This window comes from Cricetulus griseus, chromosome 3 (assembly GCF_003668045.3).
Source record: "Cricetulus griseus strain 17A/GY chromosome 3, alternate assembly CriGri-PICRH-1.0, whole genome shotgun sequence".
Lineage (NCBI taxonomy): Eukaryota > Metazoa > Chordata > Mammalia > Rodentia > Cricetidae > Cricetulus > Cricetulus griseus.
This window is the reverse complement of record NC_048596.1, coordinates 132976193-132995381: the sequence shown is the minus strand read 5'-3', so window position 1 is coordinate 132995381 and position 19189 is coordinate 132976193. Positions and strand designations below refer to the sequence as shown.

At 41.1% G+C, this 19189-nt stretch overlaps 1 protein-coding gene across 2 annotated transcripts in view; it reads left to right on the top strand.

Moving 5' to 3' along the window:
* The window catches only part of Trpm1 (transient receptor potential cation channel subfamily M member 1), a 138404-nt gene that overhangs the window by 113524 nt on the left and 5691 nt on the right, over window positions 1-19189 (top strand). For both annotated transcript variants that reach the window (XM_027408067.2, XM_035441387.1), the window contains exons 25-26: window positions 1000-1202; window positions 1877-2009. In XM_027408067.2, the coding sequence (XP_027263868.1) occupies window positions 1000-1202; window positions 1877-2009 (336 nt within the window). The remainder of the gene's footprint in view (window positions 1-999; window positions 1203-1876; window positions 2010-19189) is intronic.

Below are 19189 nucleotides of genomic sequence, written 5' to 3'. Positions count from 1 at the left end.
TGAATGAGAGATTTGAGCAAGTTGTGCTTTTCATTCACTACCAGAGACACACAAAATACTAACTTCACAAGCCATTGTGATTATTTTAGACATAAAACATCAAGTCAAATCAGTCAGAACAGTAGAGTGGCTTAAGTTACTAAATCAAGATATATATCTGTTTGACATGCATTGAGTATGTTGACAATACTTTAAAAACGTTGAAAAACCATATTTTACATTCTAAGATGGATTTGTGAAATAGAGGCAAGGTGATCAAAGTGTTCAAAGACATCCTCAACCATTCATCAAGTTCAAAACCAGCTAAGGATACACGAGGCCCTGTCTCAAAACAATAACAACAAAAAAACAAAAACAAAACATCTGCTAAATTGAGAAATGTGAAGAAAAATTCTCCCTAGATCATAAAGTCATACTATGTAATAAGACAAGGCTCCCATCATGGCTTGAGAAAAGAGAAAATTATGGTCTCTAGTCAACAGCAGGCGTTCTTAAAGTCCCAGAGCTAACAGACAGTGCAACCATGCATTGTCAGACTTCTGCTGGAAGCTAGAATGTGACAAAGATTGCACTTGCCCACATTCAAAATAGTGCACCCTTGGCCAGGTAAGCTCAATAATTAACCAGCCTCTCACCCACAAAGTACAAAAGTAGGTCATCTAATCATTTGAGTTGGAAGTGTTAACTCTTTGAAGGACCTTTAAAATATGAAATAACACACTGAGCATATTAATCAGCAGAATTTAGTGTGCATTTTTAAGAAAACGGTGTAAACCAAAATTCAACGGTCTTGATATGCCTTTGAGCATAGATAATCCACACTGATGGATGAGGAAAAAAAAAAAAAAGAAAAGAAAAAAGAAAAAATCAGACAATTAAGGAATCCGCCTCAGTAGATTGTACTAAGTCCATCTCATGATGTATTTTCCTTTAAATCCAAGTAACAGAAAACCCCAAAATCACAACAGAAAGTAACTGTAAGACTGTCTTCTTTTAAAGCAACACCTTCTTTGAAGTCAAGTCAATATCCAACCAAGTGTGGAAGTTCCAGCGATACCAACTGATCATGACATTCCATGACAGGCCGGTCCTGCCCCCACCCATGATCATTTTAAGCCACATCTATATCATCATTATGCGTCTCAGTGGCCGCTGCAGGAAAAAAAGAGAAGGGGACCAGGAGGAACGGGACCGTGGGCTGAGTATGTTAGGGATTCTTCATTTCTATTTGTGAGATAATTTCAAAAGAAGGTACTAAATAGGCACTCCATGGCAGCCTCACCAAAAATCCTAGGTGTGGGGAAAGCATGACAGACAGTCCAACTGCTCAGGGTTTTAGAGTGTTCCTTGTTTTCTGCGTATTCTAGCTTTACTTCCTTATATTGTAATCAATATTGGTAAAAAGCCAACTCACGGAGACCAGAGACTGAAAGTTCGCAAAAGTCTTCTATATACCCTTCCATATGCTTCAAGACCCCTTTAAATGTGTTAATGTGTTCCATATAAAGAGCTAAGAGCTAAGTAAAAAAGAAGCTACATAAGCCTGGCTGCTTGTGCAATAACGCGCGAAAAGTTTTCTGGGAAACCCTTTTGCTTTCCAGACAGATGCAATTCACTTTTGTTTTTCATTAAAAAGTGGTCCGTTTTGCTCCCATAGCTTTTGGAATGCTGCATGAGACAGACTTTCTTTTTACCTGGGTGGAGGTGGTGGCATGGGGAGCTAACAACTACTTGAAGTAATCGGGAAACTGCTTATCTGTGGTGTAGAGCTGAAGCTTAATCGAAGTCCGACTATGAAATTCTCAATGACACAGCTACAGCTAAAGCGATCCTTCTCAAGTGGTCCTCACTTGCCCTACACTTCTCCTCTACACAGAGCTGTTCCTCAGTGAGGAGGAGCTGAAGAAACTGCATGAGTTTGAGGAGCAGTGCGTGCAGGAGCACTTCCGGGAAAAGGAGGACGAACAGCAGTCATCCAGTGATGAGCGCATCCGGGTCACATGCGAGAGGTGAGCCAAGCTCTGCCCCCAACTCGACGCGGGGTGTTCATTTCAAATCACTTCTTGGGTTTTTGGCTAGGATCACATGTAGTTGCTCAGAGTTCTCTGTGTTTTAAAAAGCCACCTTTCCCCCACCTCTGCAACAGTGATGCAAACTGTATATAGAAGTGGGAAATGACATTCATTTCAAATAATCAGGCAGGGGAAAAAAACAGTTCCTCAAATGGAGTGTTTACCTCAAACCCTGTATCAGCTACAGGAAACCATCATAAAATCCCTGCCTCTAGTGTGCGGTTCCCTTTGCCAAGCCAGTGGCCCACTGGGAACTGAGCTCCTCAGCCTGCATATATGCACAGTTCCTTGCTGCTTCCGTGAAGCCCGGAGGGAAAGCTCCCACCTCTGGTATGGGATGAAGAGTGAGACCCGGGAGGGCTGGAGTAAGCAGTGGGTGTTTGTTTCCCTCAGTCCTCCAAATTAGGCAGGATATGTCCTGTAGACAGAGAATGATTAACCATGGATGGATGAATGCGTGGGTGGATGCATGGGCGGATGCATGGGTGGGTGGGTGGATGGATGGATGGATGGATGGATGGATGGATGGATGGATGGATGGATAAATAAGCACATAAATGGTTTGATGAAGGAAGGTTGAGGAGGAACACAAAGCTAGAAGTGTGCCAGTCTGATGTATTTCTGTACCCTAAACTGGGAATAAGTATCCAGGGTAGGCAGGAACATCAAACTCTATGATTTTGAAATCAGACTTGTTGGGACCCTTATTGGTTAAGAAAAGCAATGTAAGCTTATTCAAATCTTGCTAGTATGTTGTTCCTGAGACTTTCACTAACTGTGGGTAGAAACAGATGCAGGAAACATGCCTAAGCAGGGTTTGAACCAGCCTATATTCTTGAGCACTTAGAAGTAGTTTTCTGATACAGATGCCAGTGTATACTGACAACACAAGCATGATAGGATTTGAAAAGGCTTCTTCAGCCAGCCTTGACCAACTAGGCCCAACAACTTCTACAGAACTCATACACATTGTCAGGTCTCCCTGGAGCGTTGATTCTGCTCCAGCCCACACAACTAGATATGCCTCTGACATCTGGTCACCAGCTCCTCCTGGCCCCAGTCACCTGGTAATTCAACTGAGCCCAACCAGCTAAATTCAAATGTACCTACACCAATACTTAGCCTTGATGAAGTACATTTTTAGTAAGACTTTGAAACACTCAATTGATGGATTTACAGTAGTTGCTAAGCTTCTAAAATATATACATTACTCATAATGTAGTGAAAATTTTCCATTTAGGAGTTAGACAGTGATTTGGATGTAATTTCAGTCAGTCATTCATAATGGAAATTATGTTTGGCTTTGTTCTGCCTCTCTCCCTTCTCCTTTCCCCTAGCATTGTTTGGATTTTTATCATTCTTGGACCAGTGATTCATGAATGTAGTTATCAGTGCACTACCAAATTGTGTTTTTCTCTTGGGGCTCTGTGCACACGTAATAGGAATGAAAGTATGCAGGGCAATACAAACTCACTCTTTCCTGTTTTCTTGGCTGAGGCTCCCACAAGAGAACAAATTCCTGCCCCTCTACTTCCTTCTGCTGCTCTTTGCCAAGGCTGACTCACAGGTAAATGCTCTAGGCAAAAGGAGGAGCTTTCTTCCCAATAATCAGACCATGGAGGAGCAAGTGCCGTGGAGGCAGGGAAGGGATGCTCCTTGTCTGTACCTAATTTGGGGTACTTGTGGTCATTTTCGAAACAGACATTTTGTGTTTGGAAATTTCTGTTAATTCTTCCATCCCTTTAATCTATTCAGTCAGTTCATTTCTGCACCATGTTTGCCATTTGATGACTGACTGTTCTTTCTCTCAGTGGTGTCTGCTTCAGCCATCAGTGGTTCAGTTCAGGTCTGGTCTGGTGAAGCATGCCTCAATCCTTCTCTCACCTCTCTGTTGCAAGCACAAACAGGAGAGTCTCATCACTGTCTCCCTGATGTACTCACACAGGGCTTTGCACACTAGTCATGCCCCTCCAAAAAGGATCCACTGAGCATGTCAATGTGGAAATTCGACCCATGCTTCCTCCTAATGCTTGAAAATGAACATTATGTTCTGACACTTATTTTTGTTATCAAATGTCAATATTTTGTAACACCCAATGTTAAGTCCTCAGTAAGAGATTTACAGTATGACTCACTGTAAGATGAAACAGCCCTGGGTTGCAGCTAAGGGTTCAACCCAAAGTTCCATCAATATGCCCACTGATTCTCATAGTTCTCTTAAATATGGAAAACCTCTCCTGGGCTCCAGGTTCCAGAATGACAGTATCATTCAGCTGCTTCAACAAAGCAGAAACTGAATGTCACCATGATTCATGTCGTCCCTTACCTTACTCCTCTTTGACTTCCTCAGAGTACCTTGTCCTTTCTGACACAGGGGTTCTGCCCATACCAATCCCTCTACCTGGTCCACCCACACACACCTTCCCTACTCATCCTTTGGATCTCTGCTCAAATACCAAGACCATGTGAAAAAGTTCCCCAACCACCAAATACATGTAGCTGGGTAAAGACTGTTGAACCCTAAGTTGCAGTCAGCATGTCTGATGATAATTCCATGAAGTATGATCAGAATTTTATGAATGAATGATTAAAAAGTTTCCAATCTATTCTCAGCCAGTTCCCCTGTGGAATTCGAGGCAGGCAGGTGGTGAGACTCAACTATGCTCCCTCCTGGCTCAAATGTCTATGGTTTTTACTAGCAGACTCTGATCCCCTAGAAACTTCTATACTAGAACTTTTTTTTTCACAGACTTGTGCATGAGTCTTGTTATATGGCCTTCTCTTTTCCCATTTTATGTCTTTTGATACTTCAAAATATACAGGACGTAATGCAGCTCCTGAAGTATACATGCAGTTGGTCCTGTACTAAAGAAGCTATTGATCTTCGACGGTCCAGTCCTTTAATAGCAGGTTCTGATTCCTCCTAGCCCCTGTGCAGAGGTTGTCTGTCAGATCTGTGTATCTGAGTTGAGGTTTTGGTTTTCCTGAAGACTTATGATTCCTTTTAAGAGTGGGAAAGGCAAAGGACCATATGATGCACAGCTCCCAGAACATTTGGTATCAGCTGGGCATAGTGGCACATGCCTGTAATCCCAACACTTGGGAACTAAGGTAGAAGAATCATTTGTTTGAAGTCATTCTGAGGTTTGTGATGAATTCTAGAGCAGCCTGAAGTGTACATCAAAATAAAAAGAGCAGGAAGAGAAAGAGAAGGAGGAGGAAGGAAGAGGATGTAGGGGAAAGAGGAGGGAAGGATGGGGAGGAGGGATGCTCAATGTCAGCAACACCAAAACAAGAGTTAATGCTGCCAGGCATTGTCTCTTTCCTCAGATCGCAACAGCAGACAGCCAGGAATTGGGGGAAGGAGATTGTGTAATAATAGGCACCAACAGGACCAAGTCAGAGCTTGTCAACTTGAACATTTCCACCTCATCATGCCCATTAGTTTAGTTTCCTGTTGCTGTGATAAAATAGCTACAGAAGCAACCTAAAGAAAGAAGGGCTTTATTTAGGCTCATAGTCTGAGGCTCATCGTGGTAGGAACGCATGGTGGCAGGGGCATGAAGCTGCCAGTCTCCCTGCATCCTCAGTGAGGAAGCTGAGAGAGGAACACTGGTGCTTAGCTCACCACTTTCTTTTTTCCATGATTCAGTCCAAGATCTCAGTCCATGTATGGTGCCACCCACGATTAGGGTAAGTCTCCCTGGCTCAGCTAACCCTCTCTGGAAACACCCTTATATACACACAAGAGTGAGTCTCTTAGTTGAGTCAAGCCCAGTTGAATTGAAAATGAGATTATCACTTCCTGCTTCATGACTAGCTGGCAATGTGCATGGCTGGCAATTTCATTGTCAGCATGTCCCCAAGTCCTCTGGAAGTGTAGTGTTGATGTCTGCATCTCTACAATGGGTTCACAGGGCCAACCAGGTTGGAAAGAGTCTTTTCTGAAAAAAACATGATTAGAGATTTAACTTCTGTTTTTCAAAATCAGGAATTATGTTATCCACCATGTTGACCCTGTCCATGTGACTTCAAGGAAGTCTAGTGCCAAAATTTAATGTTTGAGTACGATAAATATATTAGTCCCTGTTTTAGAATATATGGCATATTTCTTCTTCCTTTCCTTTCAAAATTATGTTCTGCTCTCAGCTGTATTATTTTGTTTTGTTTGTCTTGCTATGTAGTCCATCCTGGCCTCAAATTCAATATCTTCCTGCCTCAGTCTTCTAGGGCAGCACTTAGTTTTATTATGTCTAATATTGCAAAACATACAGACTAGATTTCACAAGTTACAAATTTTGAGTGTGATTGGTTCTGTCCCCAGAGAGCCTTAGGCCTGGGCTAGCCAAACCTGTACCCATAGATTCTGGGCAGGTGGGCTTTTTGTCAGAATCATGGATCTGGGTGAAGTCTTGGGTCTCCTGTAGGCTTGACAGGAAGCCAAGAATCCATGGCATTGAGATGTTATTTGGCACCCTTTTCTCATGTAAAAAGAAGGTGCTGATGATAGAGACCTCAACAAGGAGACAGTATGGTAGCTAGAAGAGGAGTTGAGAGATCAATCTTAGAAAGACATAGAGAGCATAGAAGACACAGTAGTGAGAAAGACATTTGGGACTGATCAGTTCTGAGTGCTTTCATCTTACAAATTAATGGGAATCAAGACTTCTTGAACAGAGAAAAGAATGGATTAAATGGTGGAGCTTTATGAGCTCATGGAAGGACATTCTTATTCCTCATCTGACTTTGAGGGCCTGTTCTAATTACAGTTTCTATTGCTGTGATAAAACACCATGACCAAAAGCAATTTGGGAGGAAGAGTGTATTTGACTTCCATACCCTGGGTCACAGTCCATTGATGAAAGCCCAGGCAGGAACTCAAGGCAGGAATCTGGAAGCAGGAACTGAGACAGAGGCCATTGAGGAACACTACTTAACTGGCTTGCTCAGCAAGCTTTCTTACATCATCTAAGACCACTTGCCCAGGGGCAGCACTGCCCCCAGAGAACTGGGCCCACCAACATTAATCATTAATCAAGAAAATGCACTAGAGTTGTTCTATAAGCAAATCTTATGAATCATATGAGACATTTTCTCAGTTGAGAGTCCTTCTTCCAAAATGATTATAGCTTTTGGCAAGTTGACATAAAACTAACCAACACAGACCCAATTCAGAGAGAGACACAAACATTAGGCAAACAGATAAAGATATCAACTTCATTAGCAATGGAGATATACTGGATGATGTGGCTCAATTCTTGCCAAATATACTCCTAGGATTAGGCATGCCAGCTCAGTCACTGGCAGAAATAATCACCATAGCCCCTGCTAATGGTCATCAGTCCCACCAAGTTTCTGTAGGGCCATGACAAAGAGAAAACCACTTTCTTTGCAGGCAGCTGACTTTCAAAGAGAGAAGGAAAAGTATGTGTGAGGGTGGCCTGGATTCCAACCCCCAACCCCAAAATCATTTCTCCTTCAGAAGAAATAAAGGCCATGAGTGTCGGGAAACACTAATGCGGAGACTGAGAACATAGAAGAAAAAAATATCAAGAATCAAGGCCACCTGCCTGAGTACTACAGTGGTCCTGAATCCAGTAGGGGTGGTTCTGGTTTCACATGTTTACTTTTAGGCAAAATACACACAGAAGGGTAAAAGCCATAGGATTGTTTGTCAGAGTAATGAAGATGCAGCAATAACAAGACAGTATGCCATTGGACTGGGACATGTTGGCGTGGCTCCTGTGACTTTCTTCAGAGACACCCTGTCTTAGTTAGGGGTTCTATTGCTGTTTCAAAACACATGACAAAAAAGCAAGTTGAGGAAGAAAGGGTTTATTTTGCTTACATGTCTGCATTGCTGTTCATCATTGAAGGAAGTCAGGACAGGGATTCAAACAGGGCAGGAACCTGGAGGCAGGAGCTGATGCAGAGGCCATGGAGGAGTAATATGGATTGGCTTGCTCAGCCTGCTTTTTTTTTTTTCTTTAGAACCCAGGACCACCAGCCCGGGGATGGCACCACCCACAGTCAATCACAATAGTTAAGACAATGCCCTACAACTGGATCTTGTGGAGGCATTTTCTCAATTGAGGCTCCCTCCTTTCAGATTACTCTAGCTTGTGTCAAGTTGACATAAAACTCACCCAATACCCCAATGTAAGGATGCATGGGGCTTGGAGGCTGAAGAGGCTCTGCTATCAACCAGCTGTGACAATACTAGTGTCATCAATGCAGCATAAACACATTTGATCACCTTCAGGCACTATTTATCTTTGCCAGGCTCTATGGCCCTGGTGATGATAGATAAAGGTAAGGAACTAGGACTGTGGAAGAGGGAAAACAGGATGCCAAAGGGCTTCACTTAGCAGCTCACCACAGGGTCTGGCCCAGACAGAAAGTGCCAGAAGAAGATAGTGATTTTGGTGCCTAGAATTCTAGAAACTCTGATGATCTCAGGAACAGCAGTGGCAGTGTATAAATGAGGGGCACAGAGCTAGCATCCCAGAAAGCTTAATATTCTCCTAGCAACTGCTGGGTATAATGTTGACTACAAAGAGTGGGAAAGACAGAAGACTTAAAGCTTGAGTTTTACTCTGTCATTGTTAGTCCTCATTCAGTCTTTCATGTATAAAATCTCTGCAAGTCAGGGCAAGGTGCTACCTTGGGTGTTCTCCCTATAATTACTAACCTTAAAGACAGCCCTGTGTAAGGAAGTAACTGGAAATTAAAACAGCCTGATGTAAAATTTAGGGTGGATTTGACAACTTTATGATCTATGGATCTGTAATAAAATTATAGAGTAGGAGCAGTCTTAGAACTCAAGTGTGGAATACCACGGGATCTTGAAACATGGGTTTGTACAAGAATGAACTGGATCTAACTCCACTAACATCAAGTTTTGATGTGAATGTTTAACTCTGTCATTATGGAAATGTTCTGTGTAATTTATGAGGTGCCTGGCAGGTAAAAGGTGACTGTTCCAGCTGAAAAGGTGGCTGCACAAAAAATGTGTTTTAATAACTGGCTCAGGGTAGAGCTCCACATATCTAGGTTCCTTCCTTCACAAAAGACACACAGGGTCTCACCATGTGAAGGTGAAGGTGAGACTTACAATAGCAGATGAGAATCCATGCAAAAATCTAATGGAATTGAGCCTTGCACAGGCAATCCCATAGAAATTACTACAAAAGTTCCACATAGTGTCCAGAAGTTCCATTCTGTTTAATAGATCACTGTTTGAAAGTGATATGGAAGCACTAGCTTCAATTTCTTTAGCGAAAACATTTTTGCTCAAGTTTAAGTTTTATGGATATTACACTAAAACCAAAATACCCATTTAGTAACCAGTATAGTGATCCGTGAAGATGTAGAGGAGGCTCGCAATGACATCTAATTCTTCACAGTCATGTTCTTTGACACCCACATAGCATCTGCAGTGCATGGGGAACCTTCACATATACAGTTTAAAGTCAGCCTTCCAACACGGCTGTGTTACAGTCACTACTGTCATTTTATAAAGGACTCTAGGTGACAGATGTATAATAAAAAGAAGTTAAGAGGAGTAACTCCATCCCCAGCTGCAACAGAGTTCCCAAAGTTGGTGAGAGATTAATCAGAAATATCCTTGACTTTAAAACAAACAAACAAACAAAAACCTAAGCTAAACAAAAAGAATGAGTATGTAATGTCAGCTTGGGGATGATAGTGGCATTTAGGGTGCACTCTCTTAACAGAGGAACCCAGAGTCAATCTATGCTAACCTCTGAATTGGACAGAGAAATCTGAAGGGGCACGGGACACTGTGATTATTAATTAAAGTCTAAACTGATTAAGCAAATTTGTTTCTGGCCTCCTTAATGTCTTTAGAAAGAAGAAGGGTAAAAGAACTCATGCTGGAAATGAAGTGAAGTTAAAAACTCTACTCAAAGACAAGGGCATGATGCATGTGGGCCCAGGAAGTTTATAGATTTCGTTTGTGTAGATGGCCTTTCATACAAACGAAGGTGAAGGCTAGCCCTCAGGAATTTTCTGCTGCACTGCTAGTTGAAAAGTACTATGTTTGACAGTTAGAAAAATGGCCCCAATGCCCTTTGCAGGAGTATTTGTAAGTGACCTGTACTGTAAGTGAATGCTGCTGTGATGTGTGAATCAGAACCCACAAGTGAGTCTGACAGCAGAAGTGGTCACAGAAACCAGGAGCTCACTCTGGAGGGAAATAGCAACTGAACGGGTAAGGAATCAGGGTCGGGGGCATTCAAAAGTACATTGCATCACAAAGGACCTGCTTGTCAATCAAGGTGGTTTGCCCTTGAACTTGGAGTATCAATTATTCTAGAAAGACAGTTTAGAGTGTCTTGATCAAGTTCTTGGAGATATCTGAATGGAGTACTGGCACATTTCACAAAATAAATATTTGAAAATTGTAAAAGCCATTTAGTAAGTAACACAATCTAGTCAGTCTATTTAATTAATGCCTGAAGCCAGGTAACATTTGCTTTTCCATGCAGTATTGGAGGTCCCAGGTGTCAAACACTTTGGTACATACTGTAAGTACTGCCATTCTAAGAATAGTTTCTTTTTTTAAGGCTTCCATCGAAGGCTTGGGTGTTTGGAGTCTTCAAGTTCTTAGAGATTGGTTTTTGTTTTTGTTTTGTTTGGTTGTTTTTTTGTCCATTTTGATGATGCTTGTGAAGAAGGCTTGAGCAAATTTGGGGAAAAAAAACAGGATGAGCCAGGAAGGAAGGATGAGGAAATTCTAAGAGGTCTGACCTTAGGGATGGGGCAGAAATCACTAGAGGAGGAGGTCAGATCTGTTGAGTACCTACACTGCACTCCTCACCATGAAGTGTTTGTTGTCCACATCATGGGATGGTGACCAGTGGAGTTACAGGAAACCTTAGCACACCCCATGTATCCAGCAAAATCTGTTTATCCTGAGTGGACACTGCTACTGTTTTTAAGCAAAGGGCACAATAATTGTATATATCTGTGTTATCTTTTGGACTGGAGTAATAGAAAATTCTGAATCACTGGGTTTAGTGACATTTGGGAAACTGAGTGGGAGGGATGAGAGTTATAGGACTACAGGACAAGATCCTGTCTCAAAACAAACAAAAAACACAAATAAGATACTGCAGGCAAAGAGAAAGCTATTCCTAGCAATTAGCATTTTTTTGTTTATGAGATTGAGATGAAAGAATGGACCATATGTCTTTTAATAGTAAATAAAATAGTAGGTTATCTAGGGATAAAAGGCTAGGCCAAAAATTACAATTATAATCTACAATACTAAAAATTCAGAGGAAGATAAAGCCACATGTTTATGTTGATTGGAATACTTGACAAAAATAAAAATGTTCATTCACCACAAAAAGTAAAAAAGAAAGAAGTTGGGCTGGGAAGATGGCTCAGTGTGTAAAGCCACTTGGTGCATACACTTGAGGACTTGAGTTAAGACATCTAGAAGTCACATATAAGCCCAGTGGCGAGATGTATGCTAAAAACCCCAGTGTTGGGGATTCTGGAGGCACAGAAGCAGGAAGATCCTGTGGGCTTGGTGAGTAACTCTAGCTGAAACAGTGAGCTCCAGGATAAACAGTATCTATTTCAAAAATAAAAATAAGATAGAGGGGCTGAAGAGACGGCTCAGCCATTAAGAGCATACATTTCTCTTAAAGACGACACAAATTTGGTTTCCAGAACCCATGCTTGTATTCCCAACTACAAAGGATCCAATGCCTCTGATACCATAGGCACCAACACTTATGTACAAAACCCCCCACCACACACACACACACACAAACACATATAGACACACATACACATACTTTCTTTTCAGATTTTTTTATTTGAATTGCAAACAAGTTTGTTTTACATGACAATCCCAGTTCCCTTCTCCCTCCCGACCTCCTCTACCACCCCCCCTCAACTAAAACCCTACCTATCACATATCCTTTCTGCTCCCCCTGGATGGTGAGGCCTTCCACAGGGTATCATCAGAGTCTATCATACCCTTTGGGATAGGGCCTAGGCACACCCCCGTGTGTCTTGGCTCAGGGAGTATTCCTCTATGTGGGATGGGCTCCCAAAGTCCACACCTATGCTAGGGATAAGTACTGATCTACTATAGGAGATCCCGTAGATATTTCCGAGGTTTCCTCACCGAAACCCATGTTCCTGGGTTCTGGATCAGTCCCATGCTGGTATCCCAGCTATCAGTCTGGGGAGCAAGAGTTCCCCTATGTTCAGGTCAGCTGTTTCTGTGTGCTGCACCAGCCTAGTCTGGACCCCTTTGTGCTTCACTTGTCCTTCTCTGCTTCTGAATTCCAGTTCAGTTCAGTGATTAGTTATGGGTGTCTGCGTCTACTTCCACCAGCTGTTGGATGAGGACTGTCTGGTGGCATATAAGTCAGTCATCAATCTCATTATCAGGGGAGGGAATTTCAGGTAGCCTCTCCTCTGATGCTTAGATTGTTAGCTGGTGTCATCTTTGTAGATCTCCAGACATTTCCCTAGTGCCTGATTTCTCTGTAAACCTAAAATGTCTCCCTCTATTATGATATCTCCTTTCTTGTTATCTTCTATTCTTCCCCTGACTCAACCTTTCTGCTCCCTCATGTCCTCTGCATCCCTCCTCTTCTCCCCTTCTCATTCTCCTAGCTCCCTCCCCCCTCTTCCTGTGCTCTCAATTTGCTCAGGGGATCTTGATCCTTTCCCCTTCTCCAAGGAACCATGTATGTCTTTCTTAGGGTCCTCCTTGTTTACTAGCTTCCCTGGCAGTGTGGATTGTAGGCTGGTAATCCTTTACTCTATGTCTAAAATCTGCATATGAGTGAGTACATACCATGTTTGACTTTTTGTGATTGGGTGACCTCGCTCAGAATGGTTTCTTTTAGTTCCATCCATTTTCCTGCAAATTTCAAGATGCCATTGCTTTTTTTCTGCTGAGTAGTACTTCATTGTGTAAATGTACCACATTTTCTCCATCCATTCTTCAGTTGAGGGGCATCTAGGCTGCTTCCAGTTTCTGGCTATTACAAATAGTGCTGCTATGAATATCATTGAACAGATGTCCTTGTTGTATGAATGTGCTTCTTTTGGGTATATGCCTAGGAGTAGAATTGCTGGATATTGTGGTAGACTGATTCCAATTTTCTTGAGGAGTCGCCATACTGATTTCCAAAGTGGCTGTACTAGTTGGCACTCCCACCAGCAGTGGAGAAGTATTCCCCTTTCTCCACATCCTCTCCAGCATAAACTATCATTGATGTTTTTGATTTTGGCAATTCTGACAGGAGTAAGATGCTATCTCAGAGTTGTTTTGATTTGTATTTCCCTGATGGCTAAGGATGTTGAACACTTTCTTATGTGTCTTTCAGCCGTTTTAGATTCCTCTATTGAGAATTGTCTAATTAGTTCTGTACCCCACTTTTTAATTGGATTGTTCAGTGTTTTGGAGACTAGTTTCTTGAGTTCTTTGTATATTTTTGAGATCAGCCCTCTGTCAGATGTGGGGTTGGTGAATATCTTTTTCCCAGTCTGTGGGCTGCCATTTTGTCTTGCTGACTGTGTCCTTTGCCTTACAGAAGCTTCTCAGTTTCAGGAGGTCCCATTTATCAATTGTTGATCTCAGTGTCTGTGCTACTGGTGTAATGTTCAGGAATCGGTCTCCTGTACCAATTAATTCAATGGTATTCCCCACTTTGTCTTCTAATAGATTCAGTGTGTCTGGGTTTATGTTGAGGTCTTTGATCCATTTTTATTTAAGTTTTGTGCATATTGATAGGCTTGGGTTCATCTGTAGTCTTCTACATATCCGCATCCAGTTATGCCAGCACCATTTATTGAAGACATTTTCTTTTTTCATCATATAAATTTGGACTGTTTGTCAAAAAGCAGGTGTTCGTAGGTGTGTGGGTTAATATCAGGGTTTTCAACTCTATTCCATTGGTTTACCTGTCTATTTTTGTGCCAATACCAAGTTGTTTTCAGGACTATAGCTCTTAATAGAGCTTGAAGTCAGGGATGGTGATGCCTCCAAAAGTTCCTTTATTGTACAGGGATGTTTTGGCTATCCTAGGTCTTTTGTTTCTCCATATAAAGTTGAGAATTGTTCTTTCAAGGTCTGTGAAGAATTGTGTTGGGATTTTGATGGGGATTGCATTGAATCTATAGATTGCTTTTGGCAAGATTGCCATTTTTACTATGTTGATCCTACCTATCCAAGAGCATGGGAGATCTTTCCATTTTCTGGTATCTTCTTTAATTTCTTTCTTTAGAGACTCAAAATTCTTATGGTACAGGTCTTTCACTTTTTTGGTTAGTGTTACCCCAAGGTATTTTATGTTGTTTGTGGCAATTGTAAAGGGTGATGTTTCTCTTATTTCTTTGTTCACCAATGTGTCATCGGTATATAGCAGGGGTTCAGATTTTTTTGAGTTCATCTTTATCTGGACTTTGCTGAAGGTGTTTATCACCTGGTAGTTCCCTGGTAGAGTTTTTCAGGTCACTTATGTAGACTATCATATTATCTGCAAATAGTGAGAATTTGACTTCTTCCTTTCAGATTTGTATTCCCTTGATCTCCTTTTGTTGTCTTCTTGCTCTAGCTAGAACTTCAAGGACAATATTGAAGAGATATGGAGAGAGTGGGCAGCCTTGTCCTGTCCCTGATTTTAGAAGAATTGGATTGGGTTTCTCTCCATTTAATTTGATGTTAGCTGTTGACTTGCTGTATATTGCTTTAATTATGTTGAGGTATGTTCCTGATTTCTCCAAGACCTTTATCATGTAGAGGTGTTGGATTTTGTCAAAGGCTTTTTCAGCATCTAGTGAGATGATCATGTGTTTTTTTCTCAGTCTGTTTATATGGTGAATTATATTGATGGATTTTTGTAAGTTGAACCATCCTTGCATCCCTGGGATGAAGCCTACTTGATAAGGGTGGATGATGTCTCTGATGTGTTCTTGGATTCGATTTGCCAGGATTTTATTGAGAATTTTTGCATCAATGTTCATGAGGGATATTAGTCTGTGGTTTTCTTTCTTAGTTGTGTCTTTGTGTGGCTTGGGTATCAAGGTTATTGTAGCCTGGTAAAAAGAGTTTGGCATTGTCCCTTCTGCTTCTATTGTGTGGAACAATTTGAGAAGTATTGGTATTAGCTCTTCTTTGAATTTCTGGTAGAATTCTGCACTGAAGCCATCTAGCCCTGGGCTTTTTTTTTTTTTTTTGGTTGGGAGACTTTTGATGATGACTGCTTCTATTTCCTTAGAGGTTATAGGTCTCTTTAAGTTGTTTATCTGTTCTTGGTTCAATTTTGGTAAGTGATATCTGTCCAGAAAATTGTCCATTTCCTTTAAATTTTCAAATTTTGTGGATTACAGGTCTTCAAAGTATGACCTGAAGATTCTCTGGATTTCCTCAGTGTCAGTTGTTATGTCCTCCTTTTCATTTCCAATTTTGTTAATTTGCATGTTCTCTCTCTGCCTTTTGGTTAGTTTGGATAAAGGTTTGTCTATCTTGTTGATTTTCTCGAAGAATCAACTCTTTGTTACATTGATTCTTTGAATTGTTTTCTTTGTTTTGACTTTATAGATTTCTGCCCTCAGTCTGATTATTTCCTGGCTTCTACTCCTCCAGTGTGAAATTTGCTTCCATTTGTTCTAAAGATTTCAGCTGTGGTGTCAACTCTCTGGTGTGACTATTGTCTAGTTTCTTCATGTGATCACTTAGAACTATGAACTTTACTCTTAGTACTGCTTTCAAAGTGTCCCATAAGTTTGGGTATATTGTGTCTTCATTTTCATTGAATTCTAGGAAGTCTTTAATTTCTTTCTTTATTTCTTCCTTGACCTAGGAATGGTGCAATTGCATGTTGTTCAATTTCCAGGAGTTGGTAGGTTTTCTGCAATTTGTGTTGTTTTTGAATTCTAACTTTAAAGCATGGTGGTCTGATAAGACACAGGGGATTATTCCAATTTTTTGTACCTGTTGTGGTTTGCTATGTTGCTGAGTATGTGGTCAATTTTTGAGAAGGTTCCATGTGATGCTGAAAAGAAGGCATATTCTTTTGTGTTTGGCTGGAAAGTTCTATAGATGTCTGTTAATCCCAACTGGGTCATAATTTCTGTTAGTTCCTTTGTCTCTTTGTTAAGTTTCTGTCTGGTGGTCCTGTCTAGTGGAGAGAATAGGGTGTTGAAGTCTCCCACTATAACTGTGTGAGGTCTTATTTATGATTTGAGTTTTAATAATGTTTCTTTTACAAATGTGGGTGCCTTTGTATTTGTGGCATAGATGTTTAGAATTGAGACTTCTTCCTGATAGATTTTTCCTGTGATGAATATGAAATGACCTTCTTCATCTATTTTTATTGATTTTAGTTTGAAGTCTAACTTGTTAGATACTAGGATAGCTACCCCAGCTCGTTTCTTGGGTCCAATTGATTGGAATATCTTATCCCAACCCTTTACTCTGAGGTAATGTCTGTCTTTGAATTTGAGGTGTGTTTCTTGTATGCAGCAGAAGAATGGATTCTGTATTGGTATCCAATCTGTTAGCCTGTGTCTTTTTATAGGCGAGTTAAGACCATTGATATTGAGGGAAGTTAAGGTCCATTGAGTGTTTATTGTGTTTGTTTTTGATTTGTTGTTGGTAGTGGTATTGTATGTGGATTTACCCTGCTTTCTCTTTTGGGTTTTCGTTATGTGGGATTATATATTGTCTATGTTTATGTGAGTGTAGTTAATTTCCTTAGGTTGGAGTTTTCCTTACAGTATTTTCTGTAGGGCTGGATTAGTGGTTACATATTGTTTAAATATGTTTTTGTCGTGGAATATCTTGTTTTCTCCATTTATAGTGATTGAAATCTTTGCTGGGTATAGTAGTCTGGGCTGGCATCCATGTTCTCTCAGAGTTGGTAGAATATCTATCCAGGTCCTTCTGGCTTTCAGAGTTTCCATGGAGAAGTCCAGTGTAATTCTGATAGGTTTGCCTTTATGTGTTACTTGGCCTTTTTCCTTTTCTGCTCTTAATATTCCTTCTTTATTCTGTATGTTTGGTGTTTTAATTATTATGTGACGAGGGGAGTTTTTTGTGGTTTACTCTATTTGGTGTTCTGTAGGCTTCTTGTACTTTCATTGGCTTGTCTTTCTTTAGGTTAGGAAAGTTTTCTTCTATGATTTTGTTGAATATGTTTTCTGCACCTTTGAGTTGGATTTCTTCACCTTCTTCTATAACTATTATCCTTAGGTTTGGTCTTTTCATGGTGTCCAGTATTTCCTGGATATTTTGTGTTAAGGATTTGTTGGACTCAAGATTTTCTTTGCTTGATGAATTTATTTCCTCTAGTTTATCTTCAGCGTCGGAGATCCTGTCTTCCATCTCTTGTATTCTGTTGGTTATGCTTGCATCTGTGGTTCCTGATTGTTTACTCAGCTTTTCTACTTCCAGCATTCCCTCAGTTTGTGTTTTCTTTATTGCCTCTATTTCAGTTTTCAAGTCCTGAACTGTTTCCTTCAGCTGTTTAATTGTACTTTCTTGGCTTTTTTGGCTTTCCTTGATTTCTTGCATCTTTTAGTTCGTCTTTTCTTCCATTTCTCTGAAGGGTTTTCTGATTTCCTCTCTTAGGGTCTCTATCATCTGCATGAAGTTGTTTTTAAGGTTGTTCTCTTCTGCTTCTTCTGTGTTGGGATGTTCATGTCTTGCTGGTAGAGTCCCTAGACTCTGGTGGTGTCACATTGGTTTTCCTGTTGTTGGATGTGTTCTTATATCGTCATCTTCCCATCTCTTCTTCCGGTGGGTGCAGGTGGTGTCACTTCCTTTCCTGGTGTGTATGGGTCTGGTGTTCTCTTCATGTGGGTGCAATTGGCTCCAATACTCTGATGGGTCTCAAGGCAAGTGCAGGCAGGTCTGAGGCACTTGCTTTACAGGTAGGCTAGAACAGGACTGGTGCAGAGATGTCAGCAGACTCTGGGTTGCTTGATCCTCAGGGGACGAGTCGTCCTGTCTGCACACCCTTGGGCAGGAGTTCCCAGAGAGGGCAGGCAAAGGTTGGGCCCAAGTCAGGGGCCAAAGCAGCTCCCCTCTACCCGCTCTGCACTCTGCACTGCCTGGGGGCGTAATAGCCCAGTGATCTCAGCAGAGTCAGGGTCCCTGGGTTCTTCAGGGACCAATTCAGTCTGTCTGCAGACCCTGGGGTGGGATTTCCCAGAGTGGCCAGGCAGAAGTTGGGCCCAAGGCAGGGACCAAAGCAGCTCACCTCTGCACTCTGTGGGGGCTGGAATGGCCCAGCCCACATACTTTTTAAATAACAAAAAAATAAGGTCTAGAGAAATAGAGGAAAACACTCAACATCAACCTCTCTAGCCTCTACATGTTGATACATGGGTATAAACAAGCATGCATGCACACATGTGCATACACACAATTTTAAAAAATAATTTTAAATTTTTAAAAATTGAAATCCTCTAAGGAAACTAGGAACTTTATTCAATCTGATGAATTGAATTTCCAAAAACTATAGCTACATGATGAAAAACTAATTGCTTGCTACCTAAAATTGGAACATGGAAAGACAGTTAACTCACCATGGCTATCCAGAGAGGTATTGAGAGTCATGGCCCCTTCAATAAGACCATAAAAATAAACGGCTTCAATGTTTCTTGAAAAGGAAGAAGTAGAACTATTCTTATTTGTAAATAGCATGGTTATCTATGTATTTACTAATTTATCATAATTTATTATAAGCCTCTACAATAAAGAATAGAGCTTTCTCATGTTAGCAACTAAGCACATTGAAAGATATCAAGTAAGCTGGGTGGTGGTGGCACACATCTTTAATCTCAGCTCTTGGGAGTCAGAGGCAGGCAGATCTCTGTGAATTCAAGGCCAGCCTGGTCTACAGAGTGAGTTCCAGAACAACCAAGGATACAGAGACACTGTCTTGAAAAAAGAAAGGAAAGAAGGGAGGAAGGAAGGAAGGAGGGAAGGAAGGAAGGAAGAAGAAAGGAAGGAAGGAAGGTCAAGTAAATCTTAGGTAGTCCGTCATTACTATATGGAATCACTCTGCGTAGATGCCAAATTAGTAAGAAGTCCCAAAGCATGGCTAGAAAAGAAG